This window comes from Lissotriton vulgaris, chromosome 6, assembly GCF_964263255.1.
Source record: "Lissotriton vulgaris chromosome 6, aLisVul1.2, whole genome shotgun sequence".
Lineage (NCBI taxonomy): Eukaryota > Metazoa > Chordata > Amphibia > Caudata > Salamandridae > Lissotriton > Lissotriton vulgaris.
Window position 1 is genome coordinate 135,637,149 of NC_141694.1, and position 23,781 is coordinate 135,660,929.

Sequence of the window (23,781 nt, forward strand, 5' to 3'; positions counted from 1 at the left end):
CACCGGAGGAAGATCCTTCTCCTACCTGGCAGCCAAGACATGGAACTCCCTCCCCATCCACCTCCAACTGACCCAGGACCACTTTTCCTTCAGGAGGCAACTCAAGACCTGGCTCTTTGAGCAGTAGCAGACCCACGCCCCCCTAGCGCCTTGAGACCCCTCCGGGTGAGTAGCGCGCTATACAAATGCTATGATTGATTGAAGCTGTAGAAATCGCAAATAATATTGCGATTTCTACATGAATCCCGTTTTGCGAGTCATTAATAGCGATTCCTTAATAATGGCTATTAAGGACTCGCAAATCGGGACATTGATGAATCTGGCTGAAAGTATCCGAGCACAGCAGAAAACAGCAAGCCGCTGCGTGGATCAAGGATATCTTAAGGTGCTACAAAAAGGTTGCAAGTGAAGATAAAAATTGAATGCCTGTACTATAAGTCTTTCCTAGCAGGCTTCGAGTAGAATCTACTGCCCAATCTTCTCAAATATTCCCGAATAAAAGCAAAGACCGTAAACAGAACTCTCAAAAGCGAACGCAAATCACGTCTAACCTCTTCCTCAATCATAACAATTACAAGAAAACTACAAGGAGATAGAGCGTCTCAAGAGACGTTCTAGCTGTTTTCTACTCTATTGTTTTCTTTCGCTCCACCCATTCTCTCCTGCCAAGACCAATGAGAGACGAACACACCTCCTGCCCACTGCCAGCTGTCTTTCAGCGTCGGAAGTTAAAGCGGAAAGTTTGCGCATGCGTGACCCTTATATGCTACGTACGGGTCACGTCACGTGACGTCCTCCTCACTCGCTGGTTTCCTGTGATGGGAGCGGGTCACTACCGGCTGTGATTACAGCGCCTGCCAGCCATGCCTTACTACCACCAGACCTGGGAGGAGTTTTCCAGGGCCGCCGAGAAGCTCTACCAGACCGACCCCATGAAGGTAAGTGTACCACACCGCACGGCAACCGTGAAACTGTACGTGATCGTATAAAGACCTATCTAGAACACAGATGCGAGCCTACATACATAAGGCAACTGATGGAATGGAGATTAAGTAAAATAGGGGCAATGACTACCTCCCCCTCCAGTCACTTGCATAAAAGTGCTGAACGTGGCGAGAGACGGGTCAAGTAGTTGATTTTTTGTTAGAAAAAATCGTTAACTTTATCTGCCTAAACCGAAAGGTTGGCATTTGTGAACATATTGGAATACGCCCGACATCACCTTTACAACTGGAGTCTGTGCTGCAGTCCAAGCAAGCATTGATTGAATTGTACAAAGTATAACGAGTACACTTATGTTAAAAGCCGGCTTCTCCACATAATGTGTTAATATGTAATGTTGATAAAAATTATAGATCGCATGGCTGCCCCAGTAATGTGGCTTCCCACAGAAGACGAATATCTTAAACCGAAGAGAGAACTAACTCTTTTCTTGAAGCATATATGACTCTTAAACAAATTGTATGAATCTACGAACTGAGACCACCATGTAAGGTTTCAGTTCAGCATCCGTGCACAGCCTTATAAATATATTGTGCACGTGGCAGACCGACAATTCTTGCCAGAGCATTGGAGAAAGTTTAAAGTTCATGTTTAAAAAATGTACTTTCACCACCTGTGAATGTAGTGATATAATCGAATACACTACTATAACAACACTTGCATTAAAGAAAAAAATATTTGTAATCTGAAATCATTTTAATACTATTTTTCTGTTTGCTGTATCATTTACATACCAAATATTTTCTAGGTAGAGTACTTTTACTTACTCGAAACCTATTACATCTGAACCAAAGTCTCTTGAACCAGCCGGATTTTCTACAATGCATGTTAACTTTTCAACCGTGACTCTTCTTCAGCGCGCGCTTGGCCCGTTTCCTCCCACTCGCTCGCATCCTGCCCCCCCAACCAGGCTTTGACTCTGTGATGCATGCAACCGTGATGCGTCTCCAGTGCGCGCTTGGCCCGTTCCCACTCGCTCGCACCCCCCCCCCCCCCCCCCCCCCCCCCCCCCTCCGGGTTTCGACTCTGTGATGCCATCAACCGTGACGCTTCTCCCTCCCACTTGCTCGCATCGCGCCCCCCCACCAGGCTTCGTCTCTGTAAATGACAGCGCTCACCCCCTTACTCAAAGTTTCTTTATTTACATTCGCTCTGTCTATTCTTAACTCTCATTGCGCACTAACTACCACCTACTTGTTCGCAGTGGCTCTTTTTCCCTCTGCCATTTCTCACTTACACTTACTTCTTACCACATCAAAGGCTACTGCTGCTCCCCCCCCCCCCCCCCCCCACCCAGCAATGCCGAAAGCTTGTTTTGGTACTTCCCCCATAGTCATTCCTAGTTTCCTGCTGTGCCCATCCTGAATGCCAAGCCTGTATGGAGTTTGCCTTTAGTAACGCTACGTTACCCTATTTTAAGCCAGCAGTGTCCCTACTTCAATGTTAAATGTTTGGACTGGTGAAAGGCTTATGTTAAAATTGTTTACATTTATTTATGTGGGGACGGTGTGGGAATATACACTGCCAATGGTAAAGTGTACATTCACCACGTTTGCCATGGAAAACACAACAAATAAGAGACCTGTGTGTAAATATTTGTGGCGACCTCCAGGGCAGGTTTAAACCGGAGACCGCAGCTCTTCCAGCCTCTGGTAATCTGACTCCAAACATATTTTAAACCATCTCAGAATGCAAATGTGTTTGGATACAGTGTGTAAATGTATGTATGCATGTGTGTATATATATATATATATATATATATATATATATAATTTTTAAACACTATCGGCCGCAGAGAGCCACTCTGGCTGTACTGGAGTCTCAGAAACGTCATCAACAGTTGCCCTCTTACTCCAGGTGTATGATTTGTGGATGTATTGTATACAGACAGCAATCTTTTTTTCAGAAGGATTTAAAAATATTCTAGCTGGGACAATAAATTTAACCTGGACTTCTAGGTGATGCGTTTGTTTTACTATTATTTTGTGCAAGACTTGAACGTTTTTTCAGCATGCCAGCGCTACATCTTTGGCCTGACCTTTTGATTCTGCTACTATTCGCTGCTGACATGATTCCAAACCTAACTATACTATGCTGTTAGCTTCCTATGCCTCTCACTCCAGCATGTATATTGTTAATGTATCCTCCTCTGACCAGACCCTCCAACTTAACCACGTCACTCGGGGACACCACCACATCACTTGGGGACACCACCACGTCACTCTAATACACCACCACATCATCACTCAGCACCACAACAGCACTGTCCTTGCTTGCTACCAACAAGCATTGCCATAGCCAATAGGACTCGCATTAGGAAAGTGTAAGCTATTGGCTTTGTGAATAACAATGCTATTAATTTATATATTTTCAAAGCCAACACATATTAAAAAAATGTCATTTACAATACCAATAGCTCACACTTTCCTAATGCGAGACCTATTGCAAATGCTTGTCTAGCTTGTTAGGCTTTTCAGCTTAGCTCTGAAAGCCAATCTCAACGCTAACTGTGAGTGTGCAACTTTTCCAACATTCTTGCACACCTACATACTTTATTTCGCTTTGTGAGTTATGAAGTTGCCTGCCTGTTTTAGATGCCGGAAACTCACACCATACACTCTGTAGAGACAGGCTGGAGACTGACTCCTCATCGCAACATATCAGTGATTCCTAGTTTGTATACAGAAGAAATAGGACCCCCTGCTGACGGTCCTTCTTTTGAACCTTCACTTCATAACCTTCTTTCATCCTTAAAGCCATCCCTCCCTGCTGCCTCACACAGACCACACCATTGCAGCGTTTAAATACTCCTTTCTGCTGCATCTTTTGTCGAACCCATTGCAAGTTGAAAGGAAACGTCTAATCCCATTAAGTTTGCCATTCGTGTCCAGTGCCTTGATGAAATTGTGATACATAACTTTGGGTTTCATTTTTAAAAGAAATGTAACCTTCCACCTTTGAATTTTAGAATGTGGACCGATAGTGGCAAAACTTTTAATTCCAATCAGTTATGTGCTCTATTCCTCCCACTGTCCGCAAGATTATCAGCATTTGCTACACCCTTTTTAGGTCTAGCCTGCGCTGCATAGGAGACCTTTAGCCGTCATGCAGCTCTTTTTTCAAGCACATACTCGTGGCGGCATACAGCTTGCGGGAGCGCGCAACGGCGCGCCACAAGCACAAGTGTGTGCTTTGAAAAAGAGCAAACAGCTGCTGCCTAGCGTGCGCTCACTCCCCCCACCCCTCCCACTTGTTTCCTTTTGGTTAAGCAGTCCATGAGTGCTTGTGTTGCAGCAGTCTCCCATGTCTCTTCCTAGCTGTGCTTTTGCACTCACCTTTGCTTGTCACTTCTTCCTGTGGTGTGCTTGCTTGCTTTCTCTCCCCTGCACTGCTTTCTCGCACACGTGCTTTTCCCTAGAGTCCTTTTCCCTCCGTAATCCTAACTAATTTGTGCAACAAGGTAGCCGTGTCAAATTATAGCTCTGGACATAAAGCTGTTCAATTCCTAGCAATGCACACTGCCTCTGAGCAGGCCTACACATCCAGGCTAAAACTGCTAGTTTTAGCTGCCTCCAAATGAATCTTTGCCCAGACTGCTGCAGCTTCCAGTAATCTCTAGCTGTTCAATGGAGATGGGTCCGGGTCCTCAATTGTTCTCATTTTTTTTGTTTTAATATGTTATTATTATTTCCTTTCGTGTATGAGGTTACATGAGAACAACAAAGAAAACAGCAATCGTGTTAATTGGTACACTTTTTGTTTTTTCCTATATCCATCTCTTGTACCCAACAAGAGGAAGAAAAAAGGCAAATATATCAAGCATAGCTGTGCAAGGATATCCATAAACAACAGTCTGCTGTAATAATCACCACTGCCACATGCAACCTGTAAGGCAAACAAGCGGGTTAAGGCACCTTTTTCTTTAAACCAGCAATACAGGCGCAATTTAGAACCCTTATAGTCGATCAGGTGCACCTCCAGCAATCTAGATCGGGTGTACTCCGGCCAAGAGGCGCCATCTCAGGCAGAGGGGAGGGTGTGTAATGGCAAATGAGGTCCAGACATTCTGAGTGTCTCAGTGTGTCAGGTCATGTCCATCGTGCTGCAATGTCCCCGTCCCCAATGGTGTCTCCCGTTCATTGCCCAAGTAAAGCACTCTCGCCCCTGGGTACTGCAATGTGTCAGCCCATCACAATCCGCGGAAGCGGTCACTGCGTGGGGCCCAGTAGGACAGTAGGATCTATCAATCAAGAGTATTTGTAAAGCGCGCTACTCACCCCTAGGGTCTCAAGGAGCTGGGGGTTGGGGGGGCTGCTACTGCTCGAAAAGCCAGGTCTTGAGTTGCTTCCTGAAGGAGAGATGGTCCTGGGTGAGTCGTAGGTGGGTGGGGAGGGTGTTCCAGGTCTTGGCCGCCAGGCAGGTGAAGGATCTTCCTCTGGTAGTGGTTCTGCGGATCCGTGGGACGGTGGCAAGGGCGAGGCTGGCGGAGCCGAGCTGGCGGGTTGGCGTGTAGAACGTGAGGCGGTTGTTGAGGTAGTCGGGGCCCAAGTCGCAGAGAGCCTTGTGTGCGTGGGTGAGGAGTCTGAACGTGATCATTTTGCTGACGGGGAGCCAGTGCAGGTCCCTCAGGTGGGCGGAGATGTGGCTGTGTTGGGGGATGTCCAAGACGAGTCGTGCTGAGGCGTTCTGGATGCGCTGGAGTCTTTTCTGTAGTTTGGCGGTGGTCCCAGCGTAGAGAGCGTTCCTGTAGTCCAGACTGCTGGTGACGAGGGCCTGGGTGACCGTTTTCCTGGTTCCAGTGGGGATCCAGCTGAAGATCTTACGGAGTATGCGGAGAGTGTTGAAGCAGGAGGAGGTAACGGCGTTAACTTGCTTGGCAATCGTGAGGTAGAAGTCAAGGATGAAGCCCAAGTTGCGTGCGTGGGCTTGGGTGGGGGGCCCAGAGCAGGGGGCCACCAGGAGTCGACCTAGGCGGAGATGGATGGGCCGAGGATGAGGACTTCCGTCTTGTCTGAGTTCAGTTTCAGGCGGCTGAGCTTCATACAGTCTGCGATGTCTTTCATTCAGTCCTGGAAGCTGGCTCTGGTGGAGGTGGGGTCGTTGGTGAGGGAGAGGATCAGTTGGGTATCGTCGGCGTAGGAGATGATGTTGAGGTTGTGCTTGCGTGCGATGGCTGCGAGGGGGCTCATGTAGACGTTGAAGAGGGTGGGGCTGAGCGAGGAGCCTTGAGGTACGCCGCAGATGATCTTGGTGGCTTCTGCGAGGAAGGGCGGGAGACAGACTCTTTGGCTTCTGTCAGAGAGGAAGGAGGTGATCCATTCCAGGGCCTTTCCTTGGATCCCGGCGTGGCGGAGGCGGGTTGTCTGGGTGCGGTGGCAGACAGTGTCGAACGCAGCTGAAAGGTCGCGCAGGATGAGGGCGGCGGTTTCTCCGTTGTCCAGCAGGGTCCGGATGTCGTTGGTGGTCGCGATGAGGGCGGTCTCGGTGCTGTGGTTCGCTCTGAATCCGGACTGCGATGGATCGAGGGAGCCGTTCGTCTCCAGGAAGGCTGTCAGCTGCTTGTTGATGTTTTTCTCGATGACTTTTGCAGGGAAGGGGAGGAGCGAGATGGGGCGGAAGGGAGTTCCATAACGTTACTTGCGCTGTAAGCTAAGTAATCGTCCGCATCAGATTGCCTTCCAATAGACAGCTGGGTCCCGATATCACCAGGTATCGAAACGTGGTAGGGTACCACGCGAGGCGCTCACCTTGGACTGTGATATCACATTCCGGCTTATCAGCGTCAAAGGAATACACGCCAGACTTTGCCCAGTTGACTTTAAGCCCCGACATCTCTCCGAATATGCGGAATATATCGGAAAGCGCCGGTGGTAAGTGGGTCAGGTCTCTGATGTAGAGTAATAAATCCAGGGATGTGGAATTCCTCTATCCCGACTCCCAGGACATATTGTTTGGGGTCAAGGGCAACAAGTTTTCATGTGTATTTTGTCCTTGGGACAAGCAGGCCCAACCCCATGCAGCACAAACACTTTTGCTGCCAGTTTGCAGTACCACATTATGGATCGGGCGTGGTTGCAGTTAAGGTAATATTTCTGTCCATATGTTAATGCTGTTCAAACTTGTATTTATGGTTCATTAATTAATATGATTAAGGTGGGCACTCCAAGTAAATGTTGTAAGCTCTGACTGCACTACTGACAGTGGTTCCAGTATAAAAAGTGTACACATGTTTTCATAGTTTAGCAATGTGAGGCTATGTTTAATGCTCCCAGAATGCTCTCTGATTTGAAGCAAACATTTGCAGAACTTGAAAGCAAGATTAATGATACTTGGCTTTCAAAATAAAATGTTCCTAAAAAATGAAAGCATGAAAAAAACATTTAGCTAAACTACTTTAAAATTGCAGGTACAACTGTTTGCAGCATCATTTAGTAACATGTGTTGATGCATGCTAGTATAATGGAAAATCAGTGTAACCACTTTCAATAAGATTATGGGAAACAAAGATAAACAAGCATTGGCAAAGCCAGTAGGTATGAAATTGGTAGTTAGCTTTTTACTTTTGTCAATGTGTGCATTGTTTTGGCATGGTTTTTGTAAAACCATATTTGTGTGGGAGCTGCCGGGCCCTCACCATCATAACAAACATTGGCAAAAGCAAAAATATTTTTTGGTCTTTCAAAGCACACACTGCCAAAGTAGTTACTAGCACTGAATAAAACTACTTTGTGTGCCAATATGCTCCTTGGGGAAGAGCAGAATGTGGTTACTGTGAAACCAGCCGATGCAGAGAGACAGGATTTTAATAAATGCAAAGGGTCATGGTCAACACCAGATAAAAACTATGGGCCCAATTTTTAAACAAAGTCTCAAAAGTGCACCAATGGTATATGTCCTTGAATTAAGTGCAGCTATACGGCTTTCGTGAATTCCAAAGAATTTACAAAAGTAGGACAAGATATAGTACTCGTAGAAAATATTTGAACTGCATTTTAGCATGAGCAAAATTGGATGTGTAGATTTGCTCAAGCAAAAATCTGATTGTTTGCAAGTTCACTTTCCTTCCGACCACTTTTTTCCCCAACCCTGGAAGAAGGTCTACATCTGCCATTTTCGGGAGTAAATTTCCAACATTTCTCAGTATGGGAAAAGATTAGAGAAGAGTTGTTGAAAACCCTTAAAACATGCAAGTTAGTAGGTTTGCACAGTCTCAAAAGGGCATTCTAACCCTGGAACTATTGCTTACCACTACTTTCAGCCCCAGTATTTAGATCTGCAGAAACGTGACAACATAAGGGGATTGCAAATATTTAAACACTACTATGGTATGAGCCCTGAAATAATCAGAGAGGCTATATCAGAACGCTTATACAATGAGATTGCTACCATAATTTGTTAATACTACATGGCATCAAAGGGACAAGTGGATTTTGTTACAGGACAAGTAGATTCATGAGGCAACCTGCCCCATGGACAAGTAGATATTTTATTAAATTCAACACCCCTGATGTAAATGTAATTCATTCCACGAACGAGGCGCTTGAACCTGGAATGACCTTCCTCCTATCCTAATCTCGCTGGCGAACTTCCACCGCTCACAGCTGACTGCTCTGCCCTGACACAACATTATGAATTCACAGATTTAGGCATATTGGTCACAAGGACAGTCAAGGAATTCCGAAGTCTAAACATATATTCCAAACTGGTGAGGCTGCGCGACCACATAATGCACTGGCAACGTCTACCTATCTCCCTCCTGGGCAGAGCAGTACTGTTTAAAAGGATGGCCGTACCGCACATACTCTACGCAGATCACCCCATACAAGATCCCAGACACCTTCTTCAGTGCCATGGAGCGGAAACAACTCAACCTTCTGTGGGAAGCTGGCAAACCATGCATAGCACTATGCAAACTTCAGTACAGGTTGTATGAGGGCAGGGTGATGGTCCCAGACACCCGATACTATTACCTAGCAGCCCAATTTATCAATGCCAACAGCAGGGTCTTTGGGCCCCACACTGAGCCGGCATATAAGGTCGACCGGCACGTGATGGGTAACGGAGGACACCTAACGGCTCTGTACCGTAGGCAAAGGGGGAAACTGCTACCTGCCCCCACACAACTCTCACGAGCGTTGCAAGTAACTACTAGGCTGCTGGGATGGGACTCTAGGCTGACTCAACTCACACCAATGTGGGAAAGTGATGCACTGTGGGGCGCCTACAGGGCTTTCATAGATGGAGCCTAATTGGCTTGGACACCCTTCGAAACATATGGCGGGTGGGAGAATGCATTAATTTAAGGCACTCCTGACAGAATACCAAATGGCTGACGGAGAACTGCTCCATTACCTATAACTGAGACATGCCTTACGACACTACAAACCACCAGGGGAAACGCTGCCTGAATACTCACCACTGGAGGATCGATTGCTGCTTGACCCCAAGATGGACAAAGCAACATCCCCACATCCGAAGGATAATAAACAACCTCCCCGAACCCCTAGGCCCGTTGAGAGCAGTGTGGGAATCGGACTTGTGACTCCTGGAAGATGACGACTAGCAGGAAGCAATCCAGAGCCACAGGAAGGTTGCCATACGGGCAAGATTTATATTGAATCTAGTGGTCTAAGCGAAAAGAACATGTGCAATTCCTGGTTACATAGCCCACAACCTGTGTATGACAACAAATATCACCTCACCCATTAGGTCGGTTACTATATAAAAAAGTGACTATTATGAGCATAGTCAGATTTCCATCAACTGCCCTTCATGGCCAGTGTCCTCATCTGAATCTCCTTGTTTCCTACCACAACACCTCTTGATCAAAGAGGTAAATTATGTGGATCGGATTTCATAGTAGTCACTGAAATCTCTTAAAAAATGAGCAAGTAGGACCAAATGACCTACTTGGTCCATCTTTTGCAAACTATGAATCTCAGATATATGGTAGGACATCTGATGGAACGTGTTAGTGCAGTGAATGTGAAAAATTAAAAAGGATATGGAAGAGAATCTTGTTTATTTCAATATCTCATCCAAACCTATTAAAGGTGCAATAGCGGCTTGTACCAAATACGCTGCTGATCTTATTGGTCAACTAGTTTCAGCCAAACTGGGCCTTTAGCCCTGGCTTTCTTCAGGACCCATACTTTATAAAGCTACTGCATACGTGAAATAAACTCTTGTGCAAGTACAAAAATCAATTTAATACCTACATACAGGAAGGGTGATCTTCACACCTGTAAAAATGGTGACATAAACACATTTTGTGAGCACAGAACCAGTTCTGACATCTTGTTCCTTACTATGTACTATACAAATTGCCATATCTTGGTGTAATGGACAGATGCACTCACCTGTCCTGTGCGAGGTATAGGCCTCACCTCACCTGGTACCCACTCAGGGTTCTGAGACCCCGCCCTGTAAAAAAAATCAATTTACTTATATGGCGGGCGCCTACAGTGTTAATGCTGGGTAAATTACACTGAAAATCCCCAGTCCATAGTTAAAAACTAATCATAAGAAAACTCAGAAGTAACGCCTCGAAGACTTCATTCTCTGTCAAGCCGATCTCAGTGTCATAGATGTATTAACCCATACTGTTTTTCAATGTACTTAGAATCTACCATAACAAGTTATCTGTACCTCGTTCCCAGACTGCTTGAGAAAAAGGCATAACAGATGTGTACTAGATGTGTACTCTCGAACCTACACAACTTCCCTGAGAGTGCAAAACTACATGCCTTGCATAGAAAGTGCATCCACAACCTAGAGTCTGCTGGAGTATTACAAACACGTCTGTGCTCCTTATTCTATCTTAAAATAGCCAGGATAGATAAACTAACATGTTCATGTTCCACTCGCACTTATAATGGTTTTGTCTTGGTACATGACAAAGCTGATAATAGCGAGCTCGTTAATATCAGCTTTGTCATGTACCAAGACAAAACCATTATAAGTGCGAGTGGAACATGAACATATTAATGTATCTATCCTGCTCAAGCAGTCTGGGAACTGGGCACAGATAACGTGTTATGGTAGATTCTATGTACATTGAAAAACAGTATGGGTTAATACATCTATGACCCTGAGATGGGCTTGAGAGAGAATGAAGTCTTAGAGGCGTTACTTCTGAGAGAAAAGTTTTGTTATGATTGCTTTTTAACTATGGACTGGGGATTTGAGTGTAATTTACCCAGCATTAACACTGTAGGCGCCCGCCATATAAGTAAATTGATTTTCTTACAGGGCGGGGTCTCAGAAACCTGAGTGGGTACTAGGTGAGGTGAGGCCTATACCTCGCACAGGACAGGTGAGTGTATCTGTCCATTACACAAAGAGATGGCAATTTGTATAGTACATAGTAAAGGACAAGATGTCAGAACTGGTTCTGTGCTCCAAAAATTTGTTTGTCACCATTTTTAAAGGTGTAAAGATCACCCTTCCTGTATGTAGGTATTAATTTGATTTTTGTACTTGCACAAGAGTTTATTTCACGTATGCAGTAGCTTTTTAAAGTTAGGGTCATGAAGAAAGCCAGGGCTTAAGGCTCAGTTTGGCTGAAACTAGTTGACCAATAAGATCAGCGGCATATTTGGTACAAGGCGCTATTGCACCCTTTTTTTAACCGGTTTGGATGAGATATTGAAATAAACAAGGTTTTCTCTTCCATATCCTTTTTAATTGTTCACATTCACTGCACTAACACGTTCCATCAGTTGTCCTACCATATATCTGAGATTCATAGTTTGCAAAAGATGGACCAAGTAGGTCATTGGTCTTACTTGCTTATTTTTGAAGAGATTTCAGTGAATACTATGAAATCCGATCCACATAATTTCCCTCTTTGATCAAGAGGTGTTGTGGTAGGAAGCCAGGAGATCCAGATGATGACACTGGCCACGAAGGGCAGTTGATGGAAATCAGACTATGCCCATAATAGTCACTTTTTTATATAGTAGACCATCCTAATGGGTGAGGTGATATTTGTCGTCATACACAGGTTGTGGGCTATGTAACCAGGTATTGCACATGTTCTTTTCGCTTAGACCACCAGATTCTGTTTATATATTCTAATGCGTTTGGGGATTGAATCTGTAGCAGGGATTCTGCTCCTACACAGAACTGTGCATAGAGACTTGGAACCTCAGTGAATTAGGGTGTGCTAAAACTCACCTTAGTAGCCAAAATCCCCCACCAGACTAGCAATCTGTGTCTCATTGGTTCTTCCTTAACACCAATGATTAGACAACCAAGAACATGGAACTTAAAATACCTCCGGCAATGTGGAACACATGAACACCCCCTTCGTTATACTCTCATATCAGTCCAGAACAGGGAGTAAAAGGAGACACTAGCAAATTTGAAATATTTATTTCTAATGCCGTGTTCTCATGCGCAGTATCTTAGCTAATACAAGCAGACACATTATAGGCAACAAGATTATCAGCATAGTTACTATTCCATAAAATACAAAGGGAGAAAGCATATTACAATGCTAAATGGAAACTGGTTAGATTACACCTATATCTCACCCTCCCTTGCTAGTAGGTTATTTTATATCTACAGAAGGTCTCTTGAGATTACAAGGGCGGCCCCATACCTCTGGTCCTAGCAGAAATGGATCACATCAGTTTCTGCCACAGCTGTCTGCATGCGAATGTTCTCCAAATGTGTGTGTTCATGCCTACGCAGTGCATTATTAAACGCGCCAAAATCAGAGGTGGCCGCAGCTGCATATATGTTATGTCTAGAACGTGCGCTGATCAGTCCGAACAACAATCACTGTGTTGAAATAACCTTGACGGCCTCGGCACTCACTGTACAGACAAAGACCAAGCAAGGCTGCTAATATAGAAAAACATATTATTCTCGTGTGAAGCAAAACACTCTGCTAAATTCTACAAATTTATAATAATTTGTGCTGTGTGCAAAGGCAGCAGAAAGGAAAAATGGCGTTTAATCTTCTAATAAGCTCATGCCAACGTAACACAGTGTAAATGCAAGGCTCGTCCCCATGACAAATCTGTAGTTGGTCGTAAAGCAATCCCTTGGACCCTTTTTCCCTAGTGGTATTGTGTGTTGTAAGATTTAGATTGATCCAGCTCAGAGTCCTACAGTGATCATACCTACTCCCCTTCCCCTTACCCCCCTAAGCCCCACCACGCTCCACCTCAAACTAAACAGGTCAGACTCTGATCACTCCGTTGGGGTGTGAGGAAGGGCAAGCAACTTCTCCCATATTATCTGGGAGTGCCCTAAAATTCAACACTACTGGACTAGGGTGCCTGGAGTAATGTCTTAAGTGCTGGGCACACAGATACCCCCGGATGCTCGCTGGCATTTATTGGCCGTCATGGGTGAGTCCAGGTGACCTTCACACATGAAAACCTGGCTCACACTGGCATCCGGGGTGGTAAAGCGCATCATAGCGAGGTTGTGGAGGGCATAGGAACCACTAAAGCTCTCTCGTTGGAAACGACCCGGACTGGTGCTGTTTGGCAGAAAAATCTGTATATCGAAGCAGAGGATGCCCCAAAAATTGGGATCCAATATGAAATCCACTGGAAAAGTACAGATCCTAGACGACTGTGTATCCTTGTATATAAGTGCGTTGATTTACTAATTCTTGATTGTAATCATGGGCTGCTTATTTGTACAATAATTTTTAAAATTTTTAAATACCACCTTGAATTCCCTATTTTGATTTGCAGATATGACCAATTTAACTAATTTAGCATGCCTTTATATGGCTGTACCCTGCTCCTTATCAATAAGCAGTACACTTTATAAAGGTGCCAGACTGTTTAATGGTGGAGAAAGAGTTGAGTAATGGATAGTGAAGGCATTTGTTAATACCGAAGCTGTTGTATAGAATCTCTGTTGGTGGTTTTACTATTTGATTGTTGTGCTTCTGATTGTGTAATCAAAGTTATTTTTCTCGCACATACGTGCTGAATTGAGTTTGTGTTCAATGTGTCATTTCAGCACCAGCTTTATCCCTGCCAAAACTACTCCTCCTAAAATACATTAATGTTGCTTTGTTCCCAGAGCTGTTATCACAGGGTTGCAGTCTGTTTTCTTTCTAATGTAAAACCAAAAATAGCACAGCTAACCACAGAATATATTTTTTTGTTCCCCATTGCCATTGTGTTTAGGTTGGAACTGAAACGATGGAAAATGTACTAAGTGTAGTTGGAATAGATACAATAGCTTCCCTGTTCACTTTGTAGCCCGATGATACGCTTTAAGAGAGACTGGGATTAAAGCGTATGCTTTACACTGAACAGTGGCATTGTGATCTGGGTTTCTTGCAACTCTTCTCCAAAACTGCCTTCTCCCATTTATTTGATATCGACTCTGTAATAGATATTGTGTTAACTGGCAAGATTGCTGTTTAGGTAAATAAAGATTTTTTTTTCTTTGCAGAACAGTATGACCCATCTGGTTACATTTTTTTTGTGTGGTTGACCATGGTTTCTAAGCTGTACAACCGTTGTTACTGTGCAGGAGTTTAACTATTGGCATTCATTAAGACAACTTTCAGACATAATCACTCAATATGATGGCTTTCTACAGACCCACAAAATGAGACCTACACTACAGTAATTATACCTACTCTCTTGTGTCTAATAAAGGTTTCATACACGTGTTGTCCTTGTAGCCTGCAGATGGTAACTTTCATTCATAAAGAGTGGCTTTCTTCTTGCAGCTGAAGCTTTGGCCAAAGTAATAACCAATTGCTAGTAATGTGGCTCTGCCACACAGCATTTCTTGGTTGCATCAGACCTTTTTTTAAATCCGGCTTCTGCACATACGTACTGTACTTGCACTTTGTTTTAAAACCGTTTTAGTCTGTAAAACGACTTTAGAGGTGTGGGGGGTTAAATTAGGAGGCTTAGCTGGTCGGCAGTGGTGTGATAGGCCATGTAACCAGGAAGGGGGAAGACCATTTCAGGGTTAGCGATCAAGCTGGGATGTGACTTGGTTATTTAAGCGAGGATGCAGCTCCGTGACAGCTGGGCTCTGCTGCACTGTATATTTCGGTTGCACCAGTTTTTAAATCCAGCTGGTGCTAAAACGTACTGTACCTGCACTTTAAAAAAAACTGTTTTATTCTCTAAAACGACTGGGGGCATTTAAATTTAGGAAGCCTTGCTGTTTGGACTGGAATTACCAGATGATCTGACCAAGTCAGTGAATTAGGGGTGGGGGGGTGGGGGGGGGGGCAGGGTTTTGGCACACACCATATTATATTCAATTTAGACTTTCTGCTCGATGATAAACAAGGAAACTGTGCTCTGCCTAAATAAGCGAGTCCCATCCCAGCTAGATCGATAATCCTGAAACGGTCTTCCCCCTTCCAGGCCACGTGGTCTCACACCATGTGGTCTAACACACCACGTGTGTTACAGGTATGGACACATTATTCACTGTCTGGTTCTCAGTCTAGTGAGACTCTCCCCGCCGATCATCACTCAGGCTGTGTTTACATGTTATTCAATGAAAGAATGGTGCGATCTGAAAGTTAAGTTTGACATGGTCCTTTTTGATCATAGTTGGACCGATTTGCACATCATTTCTATCTCTTGCATCCATCTTTTAGTAATTGGTAGTCTAAAATCTGTACTTAAATTGATGTCGATCAGCTGCACACAGACCGCTTTTAAAACAAACATTGATGGCCTTCACTCCCCTTTTTGCTCCATCCGCCACTGCACCTAATCAGTGTCCTATTTACTTCCCTTTGAAGCGCTCGAGTATCTCCACAAAACAGAAAATGTTTAAAAACTAGTTAGTTTCAAAACAAAGGAACCCAAAAAGACACTCTGACAACACATATTCATCATTTGCAATCCAGAGTACAATCCGGTCTTCACCATTTTAAACCTCTCGGGGGAAATAAGTGCAAGAAACCAGGTTTTCCTAGACTACTGTAATGTACTGTTTCTGATCTAAAGATCGGAGCTCTTTTTCCTTCTCTGTACAAAAATTATACTAGGGACTCCTTTACCTAAGGATCTCTTCTGCAAGTGGGTGTGATTACTAATTATTCACAACATTCCAAGACTCATTTCATCCATAGACCCTTCTGGTTTTGGAGAATGGTTGGCATTTGATTGAAATCTACCTAATTGTCACATGAAATGTTTGTTTCTGCATTAGTCCATGCCAAAAGCAGCACAAAGAAATTTTGAATTATAGACTTTTAAAGGAGGATGTTCTGGGTTAGGCATGTTTCAAGCATTTTCCGGAAGGGAATATCTGATTTACCGAACGTACGGGCCATATGTATCAAGATTCCGTTTTGCGAATCCTAAATATCGATTTTTTTGCGAATCGCTATTTAGAATTCGCAAAATGGAATGTATGTACAAAATCGCTATTTTTTAGCGATTCCTTATTATTCTTTATTTGCGAATTCGCATTTTGCGAATTCGCAAATAAAGAATAATTTCCAATGCAATCCTATGGGCCAGGAGGCCCATAGGAATGATAGTGCAATAATGCTCAAATTGCGAATTCGCAATTTGCTAATCGCAATTTGAGAATTATTTCAAGGGTGCAGGGGTGTCTCAAAGACACCCTGCTGCACCCCTGAAATGTACATGTGTGTGCATGTGGCACGTATGTGTGTCACATGCCACCCTCACAAATGCCAAATAGGGCATTTTTAAAAGAGATCGCAAATTACCACCAACTACAAGTTGGTGGTAATTTGCGATTTCTTAACACAAAGTCGCAATTTCGAAATGATTCATACATATCATTTAAGGAATCGCAAAATTTGCGATTCCTTAAATGCTATGGCAAAATAAGGAATCTCAAATTATTGCGATTCCTTAAATTGCGATTCTTTAGTCGCAAAAGCCTTGATACATCTGGCCCGTAGAGAAAGAGGAAGGACATCCCACAGCCTGGCCACTTGCATGAAAAGGGGCACCCTCAAAATATTTCCCTTCTAACTTGGGGAACTTTGGCCAAATAGGCATTAGTAGAATACAAGGTTCTTCGGGATGGTAAGAGGAGAGCACGGGGCAGGAAATCAGAGGGCCATTGCAGAAAGTGCTCCGTGGGTGATACACATGGATTTGAATTTGATCCTCTCGCCACAGGGAGATGCTCAAATTCAAATCCCCTGTGTAGAGTATTTGCATAGAGCATTTTCACCTCTTACACCCCATAGATTGTGTTGCTTTACCAGGTACTCCTAGTGGCTGTGCCATCTGTTTAAACAAGCTAGTAGATTGATTGCATTTGGTCCTGCAGGAAGGAGGCTGCCATCTTAAGGCCCCAAGCAAGACCTCATTTTAGGCCTCCTTATTTAGAACAACTTTGTATTTGCTATCCATTTTCATGTAGTTCAAATGCCTCCGATGTCCATCAGTATTTTATAATTATCAGAAACGGGGTTTGAAAACATCTGAACACTCCAGCTGCCCATGTCTGCCAGCCAAATAGTTGTCAAAGCTTGAAAATCAAATTTTCTTTGGTCAAAGTACAGTAATGTTGATCAACAACATAAACTGGATGAATCCCCACCATGGAGATTACAGCTATTATTCAACAGGTTAGAAGTCTTGTGACCCAGGTCCCTTCTGCCTTCTAGCTCACTCTTCAAAATGCAAAACCCTTGCTTCTGGTCAACTGTTTGCCCAGCTCATCAATGTATGATATACTAGCAGCCCGTCCCGACGTTGTCCGGGTATGAATTGCTGCCGGCCAGTTATATATTGTTTTGTAGGATTTTGTTTTGATAGCATTTCTTATCTGTGAAACGCTCCGATTCACAGTGCACTACTGATACACGTAAGAGTGCGCGTTCAGTAGTTTTTTTTTTAAAATATATTTTTATTGCAGAGTTATAAACCACAGGATACAATTTATCAGCCAGTACACTTGTGAGATCCCCCCGTCCAATAAGAATTCCCAGTCGTACACAGCCATTCAGCCCGCATCCCGGAGGCCGGGCGGCATATTATATCGCTCAAGAGGAACACATCACAGTGTACGTCCCATAGGGACCCTGGTTGAAAGATCGTTTTACGTATCTGCTTTTACACCCCCACCCACAACAACATTCCCGTCAGCCATCCCAGTGATAGTCAGTGATGTCGCCTTGCCGGGTCCTGCCCTAGGCGCCATGGGTCGTCATACCTGGCCGCTCTACCCAGCCCTTCTACCCTCCACATAGTAACCACCGTCCCAGTAGATCCAAGGCCCTAACAAGCGACCATCCAATGGCTTCCGGCCCTCCCCAAACACCCAACAACCAACCCCCCAAAGCCCCCCTCCCCTGGCAACTGCTAAGGTGTGTGCCTCGTCCCGTCTAATTGGATGGGTCCACTACAGTGCGTGGTGCTATACTTCTGTGTTCGGCCCGCGGTGTCCAGCGGCTCAGTCCTCACCATCCTCATCCTCTACCAAAGAATCACGCAGAGCCTGTACCACTAACTCCCATGCACGCGCCGCATCCAATGCCTTCTCATTCCCCAGCTTCACAGCTTGCTTCATCCGGAGCACACTCTCGCAGTCAGACCACCGCAGCAGCTCATTCTTCCATCTACGCAGTGAGGGTCCCCCCCTGGACTTCCAATGCCACGATATTTCCCTCTGTGCCAATATCAGGCCCAGGTCTATGAATTTGCTTGTCATCCTGGTGTGCTTAGTATGCGGGAACCAGAGCAATAGGCACGCCGCCATGTCGAATTCCACCTCCCTGTCAGTCACTTCATTCAGAAGTTCCCCTACCTCCGCCCAATAGGTCCCCAGTTGTGGGCACCCCCAAAACAAGTGGTCCATGTCCGCTCCCTGGGTCAAGCACCGCGGGCAACAGGCATCCGGCACCTGAAAGTACCGCTGTAATTTCTCAGGAGTTAAATAGGCCCTATGGAGCACATAGAAATGCACCTGCTGAAAACGCGCGTTTCTAGTGCCCTTCCACGTTCGTCGCAGGATGTGACCCCATGCCGTATCCGGTATGGGCCGGCCGACGCTCACCTCCCATTTAGCCTTGAGTCCTTGGAGAGGTTCCAACCCCTCGTTCAGCATCCTATTATGGAGGCACGTCACAGCTTTGAACGTACCAGCCGCCATCACCACATATTGGCACGCCATAGTCGTCGTGGGTTCCAGGAGCCCCTCTCTCCAGTGCTTCTGTATGGCAGCCACTACTGCCGCGTGTAGGAGAAAGCCCCCAGCAGGCAGCCCGAACTGGTCCCGGAGCACTTCGAACGGCGCCAAAGCCCCATCTATGTACAAGTCGCCCACCACCTGCAGTCCCACCTCCTCCCAATCCAGCAATGGGGACCAATCTCCTCCGTGCGGCAATGCCGTCAACATCCCGATCGGGATCTCCGGGGCATAAGGCCGCGATGCCCTCGCTCTCCGAAGGCTCCGTTGCCAGCACAGCCGGAGCGTCCGCTCTTCCATGGAGATGGCCCGTAACTCGAGCCGCTGCTGCATGATGATGTAGGACAGCACGTGGCGTTGCATTCCCCGATCCCGGTCCTCCTCCGGGCCCCGGAACACCCTAGCTACGTTCTGTGTAAGGACCTGCAACTGCGCTGCGAGGTAATACAGCTCGAGGTCGGGCACAGCCATGCCCCCTTCCAGCTTGGGGCGAAGTAGCGTGCTCAGGGCTACTGTACGGCGGCCATGCCCCCAGAGAAAGCCAATTATCATCGACCGCAGTTCTCTAAACACCCCCTGGGGAATCCATACAGGCAGCGTTCGGAAATAATAGAGGAAGCGGGGGAGCGCCACCATTTTCAACAGCGCTATCCTGCCCAGGACCGACAGCGGGAGGGTCGACCAGAAAGACAAGCTGCCCCGCAGTGCCCGGACACAGCGGCCAATGTTGCCCTCAAATAGGTCCGCAGCCGCGTGGTAAATGCGGACACCCAAATAGGTGATGCAGGAGGGTTCCCATACTACACCCAAATCGCTGCTAGGGGCTGGCGATCCCGCTCGCAGCGGAAACACACAGGTCTTCGCCCAATTGACCTTAAGGCCCGACAGCCGGCCGAACTCAGACAGCAGGTCCATCGCTCCAACCAATGACTCCGAGGTGTCAGCCAGATACAGGAGCAAGTCATCCGCGTATAGCGATATATAATGTCACTGCCCGCCACTAACTATTGCCGCGTATCGGTCACCTGATCTCGCATGGACCGCCAAGGGTTCCATTGCCAGGGCAAACAATAGGGGGGAGAGAGAACATCCCTGCCGTGTTCCCCTGCCCACTGGGTACGCCGCAGACACCAGGCCGCCCAATCGTACTCTCGCCGTCGCCGAGGTATATAAGACCCTCGTCCACCTCCGAAACCCCTCGCCCATGCCAAACCTCTCTAGCACTCCATCCAGGAAAGGCCATTCCAAGCTATCAAAGGCCTTCTCGATGTCCACGGACAGAACCGCCGGTGCTCCCTCCCTGTCCAAGATGGCGTCCATTATTCCCACCAGGCGGCGGATATTCAGCGCCGTGCTCCTCGTGGGAATAAACCCGGCCTGATCCCTGTGTACCAGACCCGTCATGTGCGGGGCCAGCCTGGTGGCCAGGATTCGGCTCAGGATCTTATAATCCACCGTCAGCATGGACAGCGGGCGATAAGACCTCACATCCGCGGCATCCCGGCCAGGCTTGAGGAGCGGTACAATCAAGGCCTCCCGCATGGACCCAGGCAATGCCCCTGTCTCGAAGGCTTCCGTATACACCACCAGCAGCCTGGGCGCCAAGCTATCCACATATTGTTGATAGAATTCAATTGGCAGTCCGTCCACCCCGGGCGTCTTGTTGCGGGCCGTATGTTTGATGGCCACCCGTATTTCCGTGAGCGTGATCGGGCTACCCAGCTCCCTCACGTCGTCCTCGTCCAGGACCGGGAGCTGCCTCTCCCCCAGGTATTCCGCGATGTCCTGAACCCCCACTCCTAGCTGACTCCGGTATAGTTCCTCATAATACCCCCTAAATCGTTCCAATACCGCTGCCTGGGAGTACACCATCTCTCCCTGCGCATTATTAATGCCGAGAATCGGGCAGCCCCTAAGTTCCGGGTTAGCTAATCTGGCCAAGAGGGTACCCACCTTGTCCCGTTCTGCATGTGCCCTGGTGATGTACTGCCTATAGTCATAGCATCTCAAACGTTCCATCTCGGTGGCAACCACTTCCTTCGCCTCCAACAACTGGGCCTGTAAACCTGGCCTAGCCGGCCTGCGGCGCTCCAAGTCTCTCAAAGTTTCTTCCGCTTTCATTAGATCATTCAGCACAGTCGTACGAGCATTCGAGAACCTACCCAAACACACCCCTCTCACCACCACTTTCATTGCATCCCATTCAATAGACCTACTCGCAGCCGTACCCTCATTCACCCCGAAAGAACTATCAATGCCTTGCCGAACCGCATCGCTGAACACAGAGTCCTCTAGCGTCTCCGGCCGAAGCCGCCATGTTGGTATCACTGAGCGCTCTCTCTGCCACTGAATGTGCACCAATAGGGGGTTATGATCGGACATAGTCCTAGCCAGGTACTCCGCATGGGTAATCAATGGGGCCAGGGATCCCCCGCAAAGCACCGAATCGATCCTAACATGGAGATCATGGAGAGCGGAATAAAAGGAATAATCCCTGGTTCCCCTGTGCCGCTCCCTCCAGACATCCAGCAACCCCCATCGTTCCTGCCAGTCCTTCCTGTGCGCGGCCAGCCTGCGCACCGGAGAGTCTACTAGGGGGGGATGGGACCTGTCCAGAGCAACATCCGTAATCGAGTTGAAGTCCCCCCCTAACACTATCAGACCCGCCAGGAAAGAGGCCAAGGACCCCGAGAGGCTATCAAAGTATCGGCCTTGGTCAGTGTTCGGTGCATAGACACAGCAGAAAACCACATCCCGTCCATATAACCTCCCCTCCACCGCCACAAACCTGCCATCCGGATCTACTACTTGATTCAGCACTTGAAAGGGTATCCCCGCCCTCACCCAGATCAACACCCCCCTGGCATACGCTGAGTAAGTGGTGCCAAACACCTGGCCCCGCCATCTTTTCTGCAAGGCAGCGCACTCTTTTTTGGTGAGATGAGTCTCCTGGAGCATAGCAATCTGAACCCCCCTGCGTACCAGATATGCATGTACTTTGTGACGTTTCACCATGGTCCGCAGCCCCCGGACATTCCACGTCAGGCATATCAAGTTAGGTAATGTCCCCATTCCAACTTCGTACAGTCTGAATCAAATGACAAAGGTCCATGGCCCCCCCATTGCAGTTGCCCCCCCCCCCCGAACATTCCCAAAACTGAAACACTTCCCAAACCCCACTCCCCAGGACAGAGCACACGAACCCAATGGCCGCCCCCATCCAAACCTTGAACCAACTTCTCACTCTTACCCTGTGGTCTCCACCACAGTCGACCTTAAGGGCCCAAGGGGGGTGAGTCGCCGCCGACCCCAGCTAGCGGAGCCCGCGCCCCGCGCCTTCATCCCCTCCAAAGCACACAGCTCCCCCTCCCGGCAACCCGCCCTCCATCAACAGGATATCACCCTACCATGAAGTCCCGATCTAGTCCCAGTTCTATCTCAGCCGCAGAAAATACCATCCGATGTCTGTGGGGTCACTATCGGCCCCTTCAAACTTTCCGCCTCTGAGAGTTCCTCTCCTGTTCTGCTGCCTTCCCCTCCCGAGTCTGTTCCTGCCCGTTCACTGTCCTGTTGCGACCCTGTAATGGCCGCCGTCGCTGCGAGCGCATCCCTCTTCTCCGCCGCCATTTGAGCCTCCCCTTTCTCCCGCTGGCGCCTGTTGCGGGATCTGATGCGTTGTGACTGCCTCACCCGGGGCTGCTTGGGTTGGTCTCGCCTACTTTGGTGTGATCTGTCCGTCCCCGCTCTATATGACTCGAGCCATTGCCAAACTTCGTCCGGAGTCTGGAAGAAGTGCGTAGTGCCGTCCATAATGATCCGCAGCTTGGCTGGGTAGAGCAAGGAGTACTGAATGCCTTCCTCCCTGAGCTCCTTCTTCACAGCGAGGAACGATGCCCTGTTCTTTTGGACCGCTTGAGTGTAATCCGGGAAGATCGTTACCTTACTGTTCTCCACCTCATACGGGCCCGACATCCTGGCCCGCTGGATGAGAAGATCCCGGTCCTTGTAGTGGAGGAGCCGCACCACCATCGGTCGGGGGGGGGCGGCCAAGCCCCGGCGGGCGAGCAGGCACCCGGTGAGCTCGCTCCAGAGTGAAAAAAGGAGTAAGCCCCTCCGGTGCCACCACAGTGCGGAACCAGTTCTCCATGTAGGCCACCGCATCCTCCCCCCTCAATCCGTTCCGGCAGGCCTACGACCCGCACGTTGTTCCGTCTATTGCGGCCTTCGGCATCCTCCGCCCTCCGTTCCAGTGAGTCCAGTCGGGCCAAAATGTCCGTGATCCTGTGCTCCGCAGTCACCACCGATGGCTTCAGGTCCAGCAACAGCTGGTCATGGTCCTTGACCCTGTCCGCCAGCTTCGCGTGATCCGCGTGTAGCAGCCCCAGGCCCGTGGCCACTTGGGCAATGTCATTGTGCAATGCTTCCTTAGTGGAGGTGATCGCATCAAGGATGGCATCCAAACGCCGGTTCAGCCGCTGTTCCTGATCAGGCTCCGGGGAGGGACTCTCACTCAGCCGAGTTGATGTCGCTGGGTCCCCCTTGCGACTCCCGGGCATCGGCCCTCCGATCGCCGCCATGCCAGGGTGCTGCGTCACAAGTCCTGTCTCCCGTTTTGCGATTACGCCCGTGGTTCCGTGCCGGACT

The 23,781-nt window shown here is 47.5% G+C and overlaps 1 protein-coding gene across 1 annotated transcript in view; it reads left to right on the forward strand.

Moving 5' to 3' along the window:
* The first annotated feature begins 710 nt into the window (after window positions 1-710).
* SRP9 (signal recognition particle 9) overlaps window positions 711-23,781 on the forward strand; it is a 52,694-nt gene continuing 29,623 nt past the window's right edge. The window contains exon 1 of the mRNA XM_086926162.1: window positions 711-938. Within this exon, the coding sequence (XP_086782288.1) occupies window positions 864-938 (75 nt within the window). The 5' untranslated portion in view covers window positions 711-863. The remainder of the gene's footprint in view (window positions 939-23,781) is intronic.